At 42.4% G+C, this 18,370-nt stretch overlaps 1 protein-coding gene across 1 annotated transcript; it reads left to right on the plus strand.

Annotated features, from left to right (window-relative positions):
* Positions 1 to 438: 438 nt before the first annotated feature.
* On the plus strand, positions 439 to 9,899 carry CMPK2 (cytidine/uridine monophosphate kinase 2). The gene is made up of 7 exons (XM_059467682.1): positions 439 to 560; positions 1,552 to 1,627; positions 2,113 to 2,601; positions 2,940 to 3,054; positions 3,868 to 4,069; positions 5,234 to 5,467; positions 8,492 to 9,899. The coding sequence occupies exons 1-7, from the start codon at positions 439 to 441 to the stop codon at positions 8,610 to 8,612; spliced, it is 1,359 nt and encodes a 452-aa protein (XP_059323665.1). The 3' UTR covers positions 8,613 to 9,899.
* Positions 9,900 to 18,370: the final 8,471 nt, after the last annotated feature.

The raw sequence follows: 18,370 nt of genomic DNA on the forward strand, positions 1-18,370 counted from the left end.
TTAGTGTCACCCAGAAACAAGGTAGATTGCATTACTCTTCTAGTCTGTGAAACTTTGATAAGTGTAACCAAACCCTGACTAGATGTCCAGTTCAGGTCTCCACATCTTAGCAGGACCTCACAGTTAAAGAAGTTATCCTTGTTTCTAACTGATCAAGGGGATGAAGCAGCTGCCTTACCAAGGGATAGAGGCTGTAATTTCTGACATGAAAAAGCTGAAGGCAAAATCTGAGTGATCTTTAAAAAAATCCTGTATGTAATAAATAAACGGAATGTTGAACTGTTATTCACCAAAACCAGTAACATTATTAGAAGGGGCACTTGTTGAAATAAAGATGTGTGTTTAAAACTTACAAAATTTTTATGCAACAGTAGGATTGCTGGGATTGGAGAGCACAGGGGTTTGTGGAGGTAGATTGTATCGCATTTAGCCAACTCCATGAGCAAGGAACCACAACAGGTGCTGAAAGATGAGGATGTACTGTTCAGCATTCCTGATTCAGTGACTGTGGAGGCTGGAGGAGCACAAGGACTAGAAGGGACCATGGGTAGGCCAGGCATGTACAGCATGTCATTCTGCCAGACACAATATTGGCTGACAAGAGCCCCTACTCTTAATCAGTGTGTATTATTATGGTCTTAAAACTATCTATTAGCTTCCTGTACAATGAACCATGTTTTACCTTGTGTCTTCTGGTATCCATACCCAGATGCCCTAGCCATGTGTTTGAGTGACGTGGAATAGTGCTGGAGTTCTCAGGTATGAAACAGCCTTAAAAAGAACCAAATTAATTTTGGCACATGATGCTGGGACTGTACTGAAGAGCTTCCAAGGCTATGTTCTCAGCTGTGGCTCTGGCCCAGACTTCCATCAGCTTCTTTGGGATGGGCAGTTTCCAACCAGTACAGATGATCTGCAACTGGTACTGCCTCCCAGCTGCTCCCCTCTCCCTGCAGTTACACTAAGTAAAAGGTATTTGTGCAGGCATTTGAGATTACCCGAGGAAGACAGGTTTCCAAGGATTTTCTTGCAGAGTCTATTAGTTCAAAAAACATGTCAGAAGTTTAACTTTAGATATCTCTAAGTGGCAGTTCTCCAACTATTGTAAATGAGAAGTTTCCTAAAGAGACGCAGGTTCTCCAACATTTTAAGTTACATCTTCTGAAAACTCAAAAACTACATTTTAGGCAATGTTACTCATAGCAGCTGTCACAAGACTAAGACTGTGCTATTGCTATTTGCAGTGTTCATGCTTCATACATCTGAACTGATGAAAGCTGAAATTGGCCTTGGCAAAATTGCTTGGAAAATGACAACAGCCTTCTAAAAGTCCAGTTTACCCCCAAAATTATTTGTGCCTGTTGGTCTTGATATCAAGGCACTGAATTACCAAATAATGGGGTCAAGTTACTGATATGCCTGACAGCCCAGCGTTGCTTGGGCACTGCAACTCAACAAAGTAGTTCAGTTTGGGTTAGGACTTGTTTGTTATTTTGGCCCAGTGGAGCATATTTTGCACATCTAATTTTTTTAATTTTTTTTTTTTTTTAGAAGATCGCCAGGATTCAGCCACGGGAACCCGCGGGAATGCGACCCTTTGCTGCTGGCGGGCCGGATCCCGAGGCTGGTGAGACAGAGTAGAGATCCATTCTGAATTAGGTGAAGTGTCTAGGAGAGGTGAAAAGTCTGTGAGGCCAAAGCTGAAGGAAAAGCCGCATTCCAGAGACAACAAGGAGACAGAGAAAGAAAAACAGAAATGACCACAAGGTCAATTTGCCCCCGACCTAGGAATTCCTTTGATAAAGAGGAACTGGTGATAAATGTCACGCGGAATGAATATGTATGAACCTATTGTGAAACTGTATGCATATGCATTTGGAAGGGGGATAAAAGGAGACCTGAGGTCTTCAGGGGTACGCATGCCTTTTGGGGAGGCTTGCGTCCGGCGCGCGTCGTAATAAAGGCATACCGGGCTTTACAACTCTTATAAAGTTGTGAGGTTTCTTCTTTTCTCTACAAAACACTGGGACCTTACATCCCGTGATTGCTGCCGCCCGTTCCCCGCGGGCCCGAGCCCGTTCAACCCGGTGCCAGTGACGCAGGGCGGGGAAGGCAGAAGGGCGTTCCGAGGAGCTGCCCCTTGCTCCGAGGAGCTGCTCCCCGCGGACCGGCGCTTTCCCGGCCGGCCGGGCCAGTTTCGTTTCCCGCTGGCTCCTCCTCCGCCTCCGTCCGCCCCCTTCGCTGTGCCGCTGGTTGGGATCGCCGCTCCCGGCTCGCCGCTCCCGGCTCCCGGCTCGCTGCTCCCGGCTCGCTGCTCCCGGCTCCCGGCTCGCTGCTCCCGGCTCGCTGCTCCCGGCTCCCGGCTCTCTGCTCGCCGCTCCCGGCTCGCTGCTCCCGGCTCGCCGCTCCCGGCTCCCGGCTCGCTGCTCCCGGCTCTCTGCTCGCCGCTCCCGGCTCGCTGCTCCCGGCTCGCCGCTCCCGGCTCGCTGCTCGCTGCTCCCGGCGATGCTGGGGCGCTGCGCCCCGGGCTCCCCGGGCCCCCGGTCCGCGGTGCGCGCCCTGCCGCCCTCCGCCAGCGCCCTCCGCCAGCGCCTGCGCCAGGTCAGCGCCGCGGGCGCGCAGCCCGAGTTTGGCTCTCCAGAGCCGTGGGGCGGGAGGGTGCCGCGGGAACAGGGGATAATCGTTTTAAAGGAAGGGAGGGCAGGTTCTGACCAGGCGTAAGGAAGAAGTTTTTTACGGTGAGCGTGGTGAAACACTGGCATAGGTTGCCCGGAGAGGTGATGGATGTTCCACCACTTGAAACATTCCAGGCGAGGCTGGACAGGGCTCTGAGAGACCTGATCTAGTTCAGGATGATCCAGTGCACTGCATGGGGGTTGGACTAGATGGTCTTTACAGGTCCCTTCCGAGCCAACACATGCTGTGATCGCTCCTTGCAGTGTGCAGAACGGATCCCAGAGGCTGAGGCAGTACTCGACCTGCTGGAGAAATGCCCAGCGCACCAAAAAAAGGGATCTTTTCCCGTCATAGTTTTTGAGGGCCTGGATGCCACAGGTAAGAGCAACGTGTGGTTGAAGAATCACAGATGAGAAATTGTTGAAAGGAGCAACTGCTATGTTTTTTATTAGACATCAGGCTTTAAAATAAAATTTAAAAAATCTCGGAAACCTGTGACAGATATGGAGTTAATAATTACAAATGCCAATCTGTCTTCTCTTACTTGTAAAAGATTAGTGTATGCTAATTTACATTCAGTAGTTTAATTCCTTACCTATGCAAATGAAAGAATACAGAGTGGAATATTGAAAATTAAATTTCTTGTGCAGATGATGAAACATACTTTTACTGGAGAGTTTTCAAATAAATGAATTAAACGAGTGGTAGTCTGGGGAGCTGCCAGCAATTTGTCTAAAAGAGAACTATTACTTACTTCTGGCTAACTTTGTTTTCTGACTTGTCAGTTAAAGATAACTGAAAATCCTCCTATAAAGAAGGAACTGGACGATCAGCATGGCAACATTCACATAAATCGCAGCCGGGAAAAATGTTATAAATTAATAGATAGGGAAATTGCCATGAATATATAGAGAAATTGCCGTGCACCTAATGCATTTAAGGAAATGAAAACTGAAAGCTGGCTAAAGGAAAGACTGGAAGGCCCAGAGATCAGGAAGAGGAGTAATAATTCCTGCAACCAGACTCAGAATCATTTTCCACTGGAAACCTTATGACAAGATGCTCGGGTTACATATTCAGATGTCAGAACCTGTATTCCACATGAACAGACAGGAGCGTTTTCCAGTTTTTAAACTCAGGTGTATCTGGTAAATAATATAATTAATGTTTCCTTCTGTAAATGAAATGCAGGCAAAACCACAGTGACCCAGGCTGTTAAGGACACCCTGAATGGCATCCTGCTGCGGTCCCCACCACCCTGCATCAGCCAGTGGAGGACTGTATTTGATGACGAGCGAACACCCATTAAAAGAGCATTTTATGCTGCAGGCAACTACATTCTGGCTTCAGAGATAGCAAAAGCATCCACTCAGGCACCTGTGATCATAGACAGGTTTGTGTATTTAAGAAGCCCTCTTATATCAGTGCCATCATACAGTTGTTCTTGCAGTGTTGCAAGCAGTCAGTGATTGTCTCTGTGTTTCTTCAGGGGTTTTGTTTTGGGTTTTTTTGTAGTTTGTTCAGGGTTTTTTTGGAAGCACTCTGCAGAGAGTCAGATATATATTATATCTTTTAAAGAGTAACATTTATGATAACAGTAAAATAGGGAACTTCAATCAGTGTAATACTCATAACTAGCTTTAGGAAACATGAAAATTGTTACATCTTCAGTTAGGAATAGTGAAGGCACAGGCTGTGCATCCTGAGCTAAACCAGGGTTTTGTGACAAACCAGAGGAGACTGTGGGCTGCTGGTCATGGCTGTCTCCAAGATGTGTCTCACATATGGGTGGATTGGAATGACTGAGTGTTAGGTAAACTTACTCTTTGTGAATTTAAACACAGAGATATACTTCCTACTTTTTTGAGTTTGTGTTATTTCTGGTTTTCACTATATGTGTAGGCAGCTTACAATATTACTGTTCATAAAAAAGTATAGATGTACATTGAACCCTCTAGCTTATTTCAGTAGGTGTTACTGTAACCTCCTGCTACAAAACACACACAGACACACATGCACACATCCCTTATTTGCATGTGAGTGCTGTTTTCAACCAGCCTCAAATCCACTGAAATCTATCAAACACAGTGCCTTGTAGTAGGGACAATATTAAACGCAAGGGAAATTAGTAACATTAGTAATGCCTGTGTTCGTTCACATGTTTGTGAAGACTGCATGTTCACTACCAAATCTATTGCATTAAGTAGGATGGGAATCACAAAAAAGGGGACTCAGAGTAAAGGATTTTGAGATATATTGTAACTCTTCTTTGACCTGTCTCAATATATCAGGAGACTTTCTTTTGATAGGAGTATCTGAAACAGTCTCTACGTAATGTTTTAATTAATAGTTCACATTAACTCTGAATAGTGCACTGACTATTATCATTGTTAAGAAATAATGGATAGCACAGAACTGTTATTTCCCTTCAAAGCCATGGTGTCACCTATCTCATCATTATTGACTTCTTGTTATAATGCCAACTGTCTCCTATATTACTGAAGAATTAATGTTCTCTTTAAAATTTCTCTCCCTCCATTTTGTGTTTTCCTGACAGATACTGGCACAGCACAGCTGCCTATGCAATTGCCACTGAAACAAGTGGGGAAGTCCAGGATCTTCCACCAGCTCAAGATGAGGTGTATCAGTGGCCTGAAGATCTGCTTAAACCTGATCTTGTGCTTCTCCTGACTGTTGACCCTGAAGAACGAGTCCGGAGACTTCAGCATCGGGGGCTGGAGAAAACAAAGGAGGAAGCTGAGTTGGAAGCTAACAGCTTGTTTCGCCAAAGGTAATTCCTTTAATGGGGAATAAGAGGCTGGAGGCAATCTTGGTCCCTCTGGGATCAATAACAAATGTGCCTCCCATGTTATTGGGACAAGAATTTCCACAAGAATTTCCTTTGTATAAGCTTTTGTTAGGTTTTTGATGGGGTTTTTTTTGAAAGAATGCATGGCTGTCAGGGAGGGTAAATTCTCTCACTGCTAACTGAAAGTGTTTGAAAGATGCAGATGTATAATTTAATTGTAAAGGATCTTTGAGTTAAAATACTTCTATTTTGCTTTGCTGCTTTTATTTTCACATCTTTCTTATTGAGGTCATGAAGGAAATGGACTTAAGGGTTCCAGGACTAGGAGGCAAGAAGATGAAACACACATTTCCCCAGGAAATTCTGGAATTGAGCTCCAGATTAAGAGAATAAAATTTAAACATCCTGTTGTAGATGTCTTTAGTTGTACAAAGTGTTTCAGGTACCAGTATTGTCACTACCTTTAATGGAGCCTTCAAAGTGATTTATCTCACCACTTCTTTGGAGCTCAGTGATCTAAACTTAAGTATCTAAAACCTTTTGATATGAGATGTGATGTAGAACCTGTGGACACTTCCTGGGCTAGAAACTGGAAGATAAATTAGATAGTCCAGAGCATCTCAAGCAGTACTAGGAACATTAATTTAAGCAACTGAGTGGCTCCCTAGGTATCCTGCTTCAGGGTGTGCTGAATTGCTGTCTAGGCTCTGCCAAATGTATTGATTAGATTATCTTTGTCTAAGGTGGAAACTCAAATACTCAGTGTTCATGTAGATACCTCAACAGAGACACCTGAACATTGGTTTCCATATCTACAAGCCAGGCTGAAATCTACCTTTAGGATTATAAATTTCTAGTGATGGTATACCTTAAAAATGTTGTAAAGTCAAAAGTGGTTATAATTTGTAAAGCCCAAGTGGCTTTACAAAGGGGACACTTTGCCTGACAAATTCAACATTGGTGAATGGAGCCGATGATGATATCTGCCTGGACTTCTGCAAAGTGTTTGACAGTGACATGACATGTGACAGTAACATGCAAAGTGTTTGACATGACATCCTCATCTTCAGATTTGAGAGACATGGATTTGATCAATGGACCATTCAGTGAATGAAGAATTGGCTGGATGGCAGCACACAATGGCTTACTATCCACATGGGAACCAATGACAAGTGGTGTCCCCTGGGGTCGCTGCTGGGGCTGATACTATTCAGCATCTTTTTGGTGACATGGGCAGTGGAAGTGAGTGCACCCTCAGCAGCTTTGCTGACAAGACCAAGCTGTGTGGTGCAGTGGACATACTGGAGGGAAGGGATGCCATTCAGAGGAACCTGGACAGGCCTGAGGGGTGGGCCTGTGTTAACCTCATGAAATTCCACAAAGGGAAGGAAGTACAATGTCCTGCACCTGTGTTGTGGTAATCCCGAGCACCTCTACAGGTTGGATGGAGAAGTGATTGAGAGTGCCTTACAAAGAAAGACTTGAGGGTGATGGTTGATGAAAAACTCATTATGAGCTGGCAACGTGCACTCACAGCCCAGAATGCTAACCGTGCCCTGGGCTGCATCTGTGCACCATGGTCAGCAGGTTGAAGGAGGGGATTCTCCTCCTATACATTGGTCTTGTGAAACCTCACCTGGAGTGCTGAGTCCAGTTTTGGTGTCCCCAACATAAGGAGGTCATGGAACTTTTGGGGCAAGCTCAGAGGAGGGTCACAGAATTGATAAGAGAACTGGAGCACCTCCTCTACAAAGACAGCCTGAGAAAGGGGAGGCTGTTCAGCCTGGAAAAGAGAAGGTTGAGTAGACACCTCATAGCAACCTTCCAGTATCTGAAGGGGCCTACAGGGAAACCAGAGAGGGACTTTTCATCAGGAACTGTAGTGACAGCACAAGGAGTAATGGATACAGATGGAAAGAGGGGAAATTTAGGTTAGCTATTAGTAAGAAATTTTTAACTTTGAGGATGGTGAGCTACTGAAACAGGTTGCCCAGAGATGCTGTTGATGCCCCAACTCTGTCAGTGTTCATAGTCAGGTTGGGTAAGGCCTTAAGCGACCTGGTCTGGTGGGAAGTATCCCTGCCCATGGTAGGGGGACAGGGACTAGATGAATTTTAAGGCCCATTCCAGCCCCTTAACATTCTATGATTCTGTGATTGCCTAATTTTGACAGAAACTCTGTGTGGACACCCAGCTCATATAGTGGGACCTGCAGAGGGATGAGTTAGCTAGGGAATATACTGCCATTTAAGCATCTTTTACATTTTAATCCTGTTACTGCATATTCATGTCAGAAAGTCTTAGTTATTTCTACCTGTTCATTTTGTCAATTTGAATATGAGAACATCCAGAATCTTCCTTGATTTTTCTTGTGACTTTTGTCCTGTATGGCATTATGGGAACATAGACAATAATATTCACATCCCCGTTCACACCCTCAAAGACACAATGTGGGAGGGTTCTGCATTATGCTTATGGCCTAAGTGAGGAGGTTTTCATCCTGTACTTTTTCCTGTTATTCATCTGGTTAGTTGATCAGAGGAAGGGATTGAATGATATGTCAACTCAGTAATCTAGTGAGTAAAAGCTGAGATCAATCAATGAGCACAACTACACAATGCAATGCCATATAGTTCAGAGATACCTTAGCAGAAAATGAAAAAAATTAATTCAGGTGCTAGAAGAAAACTGTCCACTCTACTGCTGTACCAAACTGTATCCAGTGACAAACTGTAAAGAAAGAAATACTTTATGCCATGTCTTGTTAATAGGGCTGGAGCTCTGGAGATCAATGTCGAGGAAACTGCATGGTTTGAGATTTACATTGTAATAGTTCCTAATGGTTTATTGCTCTTTGCTGGAGATTTCATTCTTAGCTTCATATTAGATTTTCTATCCTTTGTCTCTGCAGTGTAACTGCTGTCTTCTGAGACTGATGTCTAATTTCATTTCATATCCCTGCATTTTGAAGTTTAATTTCTCTATTTTTCTCTGTTTTGTTTTTAGAGTTGAAGAGTCATACAGAAGGATGGTGAATCCTGCATGCCAAGAGGTTGATGCCAGTCCCTCCAAAGAAGAGGTTCTCAAGACTGTTCTACAACTAATTAAGAAGCACTGTGTTTTTTGAAAGCAACTTTTGTGTAGTAGCACTTAAAAGATACTTTTTATTGCCCCACTGTTTTGGTACCTGAAAATGTACAGTGATTTGTTTTGTCTCACAGAAATACTGAACACGGTTTTATTCTGTCAACAGTAATCTGTGCAGGTTATCTGTTTTGTGGTTGCTACTCTACTTTTCTGTATAAGGCAAAATACAGAAAAGTAGTACTCACATCATTCAGCATTCTTTGTAAAGAAACAGACATACTACAGTCATGCATGAAGTGCCTCAGAGTGCTTTCTGACACCAGGACATTTTGAGATCCTATCATGTTGCATCTTCTTCACCAGGAGAACCTATTCCCCAATCCATTGTGTGCCAAAATTTGCTGCACTGCATCAGGAGCATTAGATGCCCAAGGAGAGGCTAAAATATCATAAGCACTAAAACCATAAAATGATTGTAACATTTAGGAACAGAAAATCCAGTGCCCAGTGTTGAGGGGTTTTTTTGGTATAGAGGACGTGCAGCTGTTGCTATGATGAGCATCGTGGAAAAAATGTGTTGTAAAAAAGTGCCAGTAAACACCAAGGGCTCTAAGTGATAAAGTCCAAGCCTGTTTATATATTCAAATGAAATATCTATATATATGAGTATTTTCAGAGGGAACCCAGACAATGCCAGCAAATGAGAAACAGAGACCTGAGGAGAACTGAAAACTAAAAACTTAAAAATAATCACTATAATATTTTTTACAAAACTTTATCCTATTAATATTTGTTAATGAGAACTAATCTTCTTTTGAGAGAATGTGAAATGAAAAACCTCAGAGATTCTGAGCAGTGGGAATGATTGCACCTTTTGAGTTCATCTTTTCTTTCTTATGTGGGTGTTCAAACAGGTTGAATGTGAATGCAGAGACTTCAGGTCTGCATCAAGACTTCAGGTCTGCAAAAGCTTATTTTTATGCACATTAGTTGAACTCCTAAGTGTAAAACTAAACATATGGATAAGCCTTTGTGAGGTCAGAAATAAAGCTGCAGTTCCAGAAAAAAAAAATCTTAAAATGTAAATTTGATTTAAAACACTTTTACTTACTTTCCTGTTTTAAGCGAGTGCAATTATCAATGAATCTGTCTTCTAAATAATAATATACTCAGTACTGTAGTTCCTATGTCCAGTCTGTATATACAAGGTGATAGAAGGAAAAACTTCTAAAAAATACATTTTATTCATGCACTGTTTAATGGTTTTGAGTATGCTATTAATATATTATATAAGTTATACATTCTATAAATTTATAAATTCTAGAAATGGATGCTGTTTTGTTTTGTATGTTATTTGTATTTCAGCAGCCTTTGGATTTGCCATACATGCAGACTGAAAATGCATACTTGTAGATGCTCCAATTATTTTAGAAATTATAAGGTATTCAGGTACTCAGTCCTGGATGGAGGAAATTCTTATATTAAAGACACTACTGCATATGAATGATCAGGGTGCAAATATGTGCCTGTCCTAAATATTGTGTAGCCTTAGCTTGTGCAGGTAAAAGATCACTCATCCGGAGAAACTCCACTTGCCCTTTGTCCTTACGCACACTTGCACATGAAGCCAGACTTTCTGGGTTTTGATGCTGGGTTCTTAGAAGTTTAGGTTCATATTTGAAGTGGTGCAATAATGATATATATCTGCAAAAATTCACATCAGATATTATCAATTGCACACATGCAGAATATATTCATAGTCTAAATTTTTCTATAACCCAAATCTACTGATGCAGACTAGGAGAATAGCAAAGCAAGGTAGACAAAAACATTCCCTTTCTCTTTGTTAGAATTAAAGGTCTGCAAGTAGCTCTGTGTAATGCAGGATGTTAATGTGTAGACCCACTCCCATGCTTCCCATTTCTGTGGCATTTCTGGAGATTTTTGTCCACAGTGTCTAAAAAGACTTTATTTACATTTAGGACAAATCACAGAACAAAAAAAAAAAAAAAAATTGCTTAGGTTAGAAAGGACCTTAAGGATCATCTATTTCTAAACCCCCTGCTGCAGGCTGGGATATCACCTACTAGATCAGGTTTCTCAGGGGCCCATTAAATCTGGACTTGAACACATCCAGGGATGAGGCATCCTCAGCTTCTCTGGGCAATCTGTTTCAGTGCTTCAACAGTCTCACAATAAATAATTTATTCCAATTATCTAATCTAAATTTCCCCTCTTAGGTACTGGAGGGCTGTTTTAAGGTCTCCCCAAAGCATTCCCTTCTCCAAGCTGAACAGCCCCAGCTCTCTCAGCCTGCCTTTGTAGGAGAAGTGCTCCAGCCCTCTGATCTCATTTGTGGCCTCCTCTGGGCCCACAGAGATGTTCAAATGTGAGGTTTGTCAATGGCTCCTGGCACACAGGCAGGTCTGGGAGCAGGAATATACAAATTACCATCCTGCACCCAGCAAGAGCATCACCTGGATTAGAACCTGACAGAAGTTTTGCTGGAAAGTTTGATGGCCACAAGAGGTCAGGATTTTAATGTTTAAGTGTCTGAAAGACCTGTTATCTCCCAGGTATTTCCATGCAGATTCAGACGTCAGTTCCTTGGAATGTAACTGTTTTCCTGCGGCTTTGGAGGGTGCTTGCTGTGTAAGACATCCTGTGGGAAGGAGGTTCAGCCATGACACAGCACTGGCCCATGGCCACCAGCCCCTGCCAGGCAGTCCTGGGTCAGCCCAGAGAGCATCCCTGCTTACCTGCAGCCAGCCCATGCTGGACACCAGGAGTTTGCTAGTAACAGAGAAGGGCTGCTCTCTGTCAGTCACCCTCAGGACAGGAAACATGCCAAAGCCTGTTTCATTTATTACTATTATTACATTTATTACTATTACTATTAGTCATTTAATAATTTATTGATTTGCTAGCTTTAGAATATGGTCCTGCAAAGACTGATGCTACAGTCTTCAAATCTGGGGAATTAGGCCAGTAAATAACACAAACAGAAACTGAATCTCAAGCTTTGCAATTATTCTGTTCAATTCAGTGAGTTCATCCCTTACTGAACAATAAATGCAATTTGTAAAATTCAGCTGTTTCCTGAAGAACAAAAAAATACTTTTGTTGTTGTCAGATTAAGCTTTGTATACTTTTTAGATTATTAAAAATTGAGTTTTAATGAAATTTTCAAGAAATTCTATTTTTATTATTTTATTTATTCTATATTATGCATTTTATTTCATAAAACACACCATAGTATTTAAAGCATCTGCATTCTCATTTTCAATTTCATTTACTTCATTTTTTTTGGTCTAGAGGGGAATAGATGCTAAAATAAAATGATATTCAGTTGTCTAAACATAGACATCCACAGCAGTTAGTCTCCCTGAGGTATCTGAGATGTCTGTGTGGGGCTGCCAGATATGACAGGAGACATTTGGTTGAGCTGTTGATCTGCAGAGTGGCAGCTGGAGGCCTGCAGGGATACCATATGGTGCCTAAAATGGCACTATTCACCCATTTAAACAGTGAGAGGGTCAGAAAGCAGCAGTGCAGCCTCTTTGGGTTGAGTCTACATTAGCAGGTGGCCTGGAACAAGTAGGGATGATCTGTAGCAGAGAGGAGCTGGCACAGGGGAGCAGTGTGTGCCCTCTGTGTATTTCAGAGGTTTATTTTAGACCAGCTCTAATCTGGCCACATTGACTGGCCTCATATTAGCAGCTGTAGTGCGATAAGTGCACTCATACACCAGATTTTTCTGCGTAGCTTTGTCTGGATGGAGTCCAGTTGAAGATGCCAGGACTGTTTCAGCAGGTGAAGCAAAGCATGGTAAGGAGGGGTGGTCAGGAGGAAAGCTGCCACAGCACTCTCCTGATCCAAGCTGATGTGCTAATGTGGATGTATTGTGTACAAGAGATGTAGAAGCAACATAGATCTCTGGGAAAGGTTTCCTTGGAGCCACAACAGACTTTGGGGCCAGTTTCATCAGTGTCCTAACTGAGAGCTAAGTTGGAACATGCTACAGTTCCTTTTGGTCCATGTTCCTGGGCTACCTGCCAGATATAACCTATGGACAGGCACAAAGAGTGAATTTTGGTGCATGTTTGACCCCATCCTGCTATAGCATGAGGTGTAGCCATGGGCTCACACAGTGTACCAGTAGTGAGTGCTGCTGTCGGTCTGGGAGGTGAGAAAACTACTTGCAAGCAAATACCAAACTTCAGGACTGAAATGTAAGGCAGGTGTTTAGCCATTCCCCTCCCAAAAATAAGTTTGCAAGACAATTTCCCCAAAGTCAGATGCTAGGAGGTCACAGGCAGGCTCTCTCAGAAGGCATGAAATATCTATCTCCACTACAGCTACAGTTTCAAACTCATGATTTTACAATTATTTTCTGTAGAGTTACCAAGCAATTTTATAAACAAACTGATATTTTATCAAGTAGGACCTCACTAGCACCTGGAACTAGCACATGGAATCTAGAGATGCCAGCTCTTTGCTACATTTTCTTCACTTTACTGTGCCTTTAGCATTAGCAGCATTAGCACAGCTTCTAAAAATTTGTCTAAAACTGTGCATGCTGCTTCTGCTATCAATTCCTGCCTTCTCAGAGGCAGGAGAGTCAGGACACTCAATGGGACTTTGATGAAAGGAAAAATGTCTCTCAAAGTTCATGATAAACAAAGCCCCAAGGAGTTTTTATTTTTATTTTCCTTTTTTCTTTTTCCTACTTGTTCAGTCCCAGTTACTGTATTTCATTAATTTGAATAGTTGAAGAAACTTTTAAATTGTTGCTGCAGAGGGCTGCACTGACTTTGATCTTTTAAATAGAAAGCTTTGTTCAATAAAATTAAATCAGCTCTTTTGTACAGACAAAGATCATCACCCTCTGGCTTAATTTAACTAAACAGATGTAGGGTTTATGTAAATATGCAGTCAGTGCAATTTTGTGAAATAAAAGCTAGAATACCTTGCCATTAGTGTAAAAATGCATTTTGTGTTACCAGCTGGCCAGTCATGACCTTTTTTTCAGCCATAAAGACAGTGCATGTTGTGTACTCCAAAGCAGGGGAGATATGATGAAAAATGCTATGTCTGCAACCTCATTGCTTATGAAAATACCCAGACAGAAAATCTGCACTTTAAGCATGTGGCAAGTACAGAATGAATTCCAGCAGGGTAATTTACTTTCCCTGCTGCTCTCCCGCTCACTGGAGCCAGCTACACTGGTGAAAGCTTAGTGCAGGCTGCAGAATTGCTGGGGCTTTCAGTTTTATTTCATGAAAGATGTTGTTAGCAAGTAGGCACTGCTTTCCCTGAGAAGGCAGAAGACACAATTTTGCAGATGTTTCAGACCACATCCCACAACTGTAAATCTTCTGAGCCAGTGCTTAGGCTTTTGTTGGTGATACAAGTGCTACACCTTGAGTACTATGCTCGAGAGACCCTCACTACAAGAAAGGCATTGAGGTGCCAGAGGGTGTCCAAAGAAGAGCAACAAAGCTGGTGAAGGGTTCAGACCACAAATCCTGTGGGGAGTGGTTGAGGGAGCTGGGGACATTAATCCTGGAGAAAAGGAGGGAGGCTTGGTGGATATCTTGTCACTATCTACAACTACCAGAGAGGAGGTTGTAGTGAGGTGGGGATTGGTCTTTTCTCCCAGATAATAAAGCAACAGGACAAGAGAAAATGCCTTAAAGTTGTGCAAGGAAAGGTTTAGATTTGATATCAGAAAAAAATTCTTAATGCAAAGGTTTGTCCGGCATTGTAACAGGTTGCTCAGGGAAGTGGTGGCCATCCCTGGGCGTACTTAAAAATTGTGTACATGGGGTATTTGGTGGTGGTCTTGGCAGTGCTGGGTAAACAGTTGGACTCAACAATCTTAGATGGCTTTTCCAACCTAAACAATCATATGATTCTATGATTCTTTGACCATTTCCGAGTAAGTCCTCCTTGACTCTGGTGTTGGTCAGACTTGGAGGAGATTGCAGTGATGTACCAGGTTAAGGAGGGAGCCTCATCTGCTGATGGATGCAGATTTCATACTATTGATACACAGACAATATTGTGCTGCTTCTGTCTCTGAAGTTTGGTCTGTATCCGACTGCACGTATTCCTTGTTCCCAGTCAGCAGACTTTTGGGGTGAATACTCCAGTTGAGGATTGCAGCTACCAGAAACTGTGTTAGGTTGGCAAAAATATCTCTGCACTGATATTTTAATTTGAAAAATTCATTCACTCTACAATAATATTTTACTACAGTTGATTACCTAAGTGTCAAACAAGCTATACAGACATTTCTTTGTAATGTAGTTTGTGTATCATGTTTATGTACTATGTATGTGTATTGCCCAAACAATATGGGTTTTGCTCTGCTTTTCCAATTTCCACATGAGATTTATTTGGTAAATGGAACATAGGTTATTTTAGTAAAGGAAGAGTACTTACAGTTAGCTTTTATTTAGCAGTTCACAGCCTCTGAACTGCTGTCAGGTTGAACTGTGATATTTAAGATCAGAAGCCTTGAAGCAGGTGTGACTCTGCTTCCCCATGGCAGTGCAGCTCAGCTCCAAGCAGCATTCCCATATGACTCTGGTAACACAGCAGAGTTCAGCTCTAGAGTTAATCTACTTTAGAATTACAGCTGCCTCCTCAGAGGATGCATCATCTGTGCAACAACTGCTCTCAAAGTACCATGAAAAGCCTCTCCTTTTTTCTGAGTGGGAGCTTCACTGAGAAGACAGCTCTGAAATGATCTAAATGTGGGCTCTTCACAGGAAATCAGGACTTAGTTATCTGCAGCTGCAATTCAAAAGAAGCACCTATATGTAGCTTTGCCAGCCATCCCCCCAAATAGATTCACTTTCTCAAAGTTACTGACCTTAGGAAGAAATCTCTTGTTATTTTACAAACGTTTTCCTATAAATCTAATTCTGTTGGGAGAAAATATGTTATTTTTGTAAATCTCTAGAACCACTGGATCTAGAGTGTGGATTTTCAGGACAATTTCACAATTATGAGAAGAGACAGATGTTGTTACCCTTCTTTTTTCAGGGCAAAACAAAAGAGCAGTTGTAGAATTGTCCCAGAGAATGAAGCAGAATGGTCTGCAGCCAGTTTTACCCACAAATTCACCAGCCTGCCCACAGGCACTGCCTTAGAAACCAAATGAAACAAGATTGCAGGGGGCTTCAGAAAGCCCCTTGAGGAGGACAAAAGCAAACAGGAAAAGGATCCCAACAGAAACAAAACAACCTGGGACCTGCTCCAAGTTTGCAGCCCACCAGGCAGAGGGGAAATCTGAGTTACAGGGGAACCTGTAACTCAGTTAGCAAGTGCTGCACTCAGCCCATGCCATTACAAAGAATTTATTACTACTATTACATTTATTACTATTAGTAATTTAATAATGTAATGATTTGCTAGCTTTAGGATATGGTCCTGCAAAGACTCTGATGCTACAGTCCTCAAAGCATCTGGGGAATTAGGCAAGTAAATTACACAAACAGAAACTGAACCTCAAGCTTTGCAAGAATTCTGTTAAATTCTGTGAATTCAGCCCTTACTGAACAATAAATGCAATTTATTGTTCCCGCAATTTGTAAAATTCAGCTCTTTCTTGAAGGATAAAACAAGATGCAAGGCTGAACTGGATGCACCCCATCCTGAACTGTGCACATGTGTACCGTGTGTGGGTGTGTGTGCGCACACATGTACTGTGGGAAGGCATAGGGAATTACATCTGTCTCTAACACATGGCTTTGTTATATTATGGGCATTTTGTTTCAGGTGTCTCCTGCCTGGAAGTTTAATTTACATCCCTAAGAAATGACAACTGTAGGTCAGTGGATCCCAGCCATTTCCCTGCGCTGCGTTCCCCTGTAGAGCTCACCAGTGAGGAGAGATGGTCCAAGCATAACCTGATTCGTGCAAGGGATGCACCAGTGGGTGCAATGATCTGCATAGATAGTTTTGGCTCTCTAGCCCTCAATGCCATGTAGCACACTTCTAAAACCACTGCATGTCATCCTCAGAAAGCACTGTGATCCCTCAGTAAAGCACGACTTCTTTCTCATACCAAAGACAACGTTTGTGATTTCCTAATCTTCTCTCCACAGAGTTGCAAGAGCCAAAACTCTCTTATTCCCAAAGCAATTTCAGCCTGACTTTTACCAGGGAAAAGAGACAAGGGATTGCACCTTTGAAGGCAGGGTAAGGAACTGACCTGTGGTTTATGTCTTATTGGAGTATATTGCGTCAATCTGTTGTAAACAGAAAAAGCATTTCTGTCCCTATTCCTTCAAGATAGGTGGGTGAGCCCCAGACAGGCTTTTCACTTGGAGGGTAACACCAAAGTAAGGTTGTGCTCCTGGGAAGATGTGAGTGGTGCATCTGATGACAAGATGGATCTAATAAGGGCTTTCTTCTCAGTCTTTCCACTTTGATATTTTTGGAGACCTTTAAGCTGTGCATAATTTCTGTAATGAGTTCCTTGATCAAAACCTACTCTTTGCAAGTAAAATGTAGATACCTATTCAGATTTCTGACATCATCTTTGGAAGACAACAGAAAAAATGATGTGTTGATTAGTTTTTAGAGATTAATATTAATTAGTATTGATTAGTATTTAGTAATAGGCATGGGAGATGTATTCTGGAAAAAACCAAAACTCTACAACCAAAATTGTAGCCCAAGAAACTGATCAAGAAGCTTCTGAAGCTAAACTTCTCTCATATCTCTCCTTGCCTTCACCCAAGACTACAAATGCTGAAGCAGTAAGATATCCTGCTCACAGAGGGGTGTGTATCAATAAAATCACAGCAGGCTTGAAAGCTTTGCAGGAGGCTTGTTCTCACCATTGTTTCACCTCTCTGTTTGAGGGTTTGTTTTTGTTTTGTTTTTTTCCTCACAGCTGTACTTACTGAGAAAGACATGAATATATTGTAGATGGTGTTGATTCATATCCCGCTGGAAAAATTGAAGAGGTGAGTGATTTTAGCAATTCTTACTGCCAGGTTAAGGAGCAGAAAATAGCTGTAGAATTGGAGGTATTGACATAAGAAGGGGTGAGGAGATGACCAGTGGGAATGAGGAGTTGAAAGATTTCTGTAATCAACGTCTTTGTTCTCATTCCAACTCTGCAGAGGAACAGCTTTTGCCTAAATATCAAACCTTGCTTTTCTTTTGTTTACAGTATCGGAAATAAGCAGGAACATACTAGCACGCTGCAGGAGAAAACAATCATGTCCTTTGCTTCCAGCCATGCCAGTGGTACAGCCAGTTGTGATAGGGAAAGCCTGTAATCCAGTTTCAGTAAATCAAGCACAGCTGGGGCATCAGCAAGTCTGTGGTTTGCTTTTGTCCCCTGGGACTGCAGTTGTGTTAATGTTGCATGCACAGCCTGTGGAGCTGGGCTAAGTCACAGAAGTCTGGATCTCGGTCTGAGCTCCTTCAGAGGTCACAGCTGCTTTGGCTGGGGATTTTGGGTTAGGCTCATTACAGATTATCACTCTGAGCTCTGGTATTCTTTCTCAGCGTGGAGTTAACAGGATCCACATGGTGGATTTGGAATCTAATATTCAGATGTGGAGAGCCCTGGGCACTAAGCCCCGATCTTTAACAGGAGCTGTGCACATGCTGAGACTTGGGCTAGCAGGTCCTGCATGTTGGTTAGCAGTGAAAAAAGGTCTCACTCTGATTCAGACAGTGGAAGGGGTTTAGAGCCTCAAAATATACTTGCTCTCAAGCACTTCAATAAGAAGAATCAAATACATGAAGCAGCAGAGCATACGGGAAATA

Source organism: Ammospiza nelsoni, chromosome 3, assembly GCF_027579445.1.
Source record: "Ammospiza nelsoni isolate bAmmNel1 chromosome 3, bAmmNel1.pri, whole genome shotgun sequence".
NCBI classification, from domain to species: domain Eukaryota; kingdom Metazoa; phylum Chordata; class Aves; order Passeriformes; family Passerellidae; genus Ammospiza; species Ammospiza nelsoni.

Bases quoted from the DNA above. Each gene is read 5' to 3' on its own strand.
- CMPK2 (XM_059467682.1), top strand. From the start codon at position 439: ATGAGCAAGGAACCACAACAGGTGCTGAAAGATGAGGATGTACTGTTC. The intron at 4,070-5,233 runs GTTTGTGTATTT...TTTTCCTGACAG, and splicing joins GCACCTGTGATCATAGACAG to ATACTGGCACAGCACAGCTG. The intron at 5,468-8,491 runs GTAATTCCTTTA...TTTTGTTTTTAG, and splicing joins AACAGCTTGTTTCGCCAAAG to AGTTGAAGAGTCATACAGAA.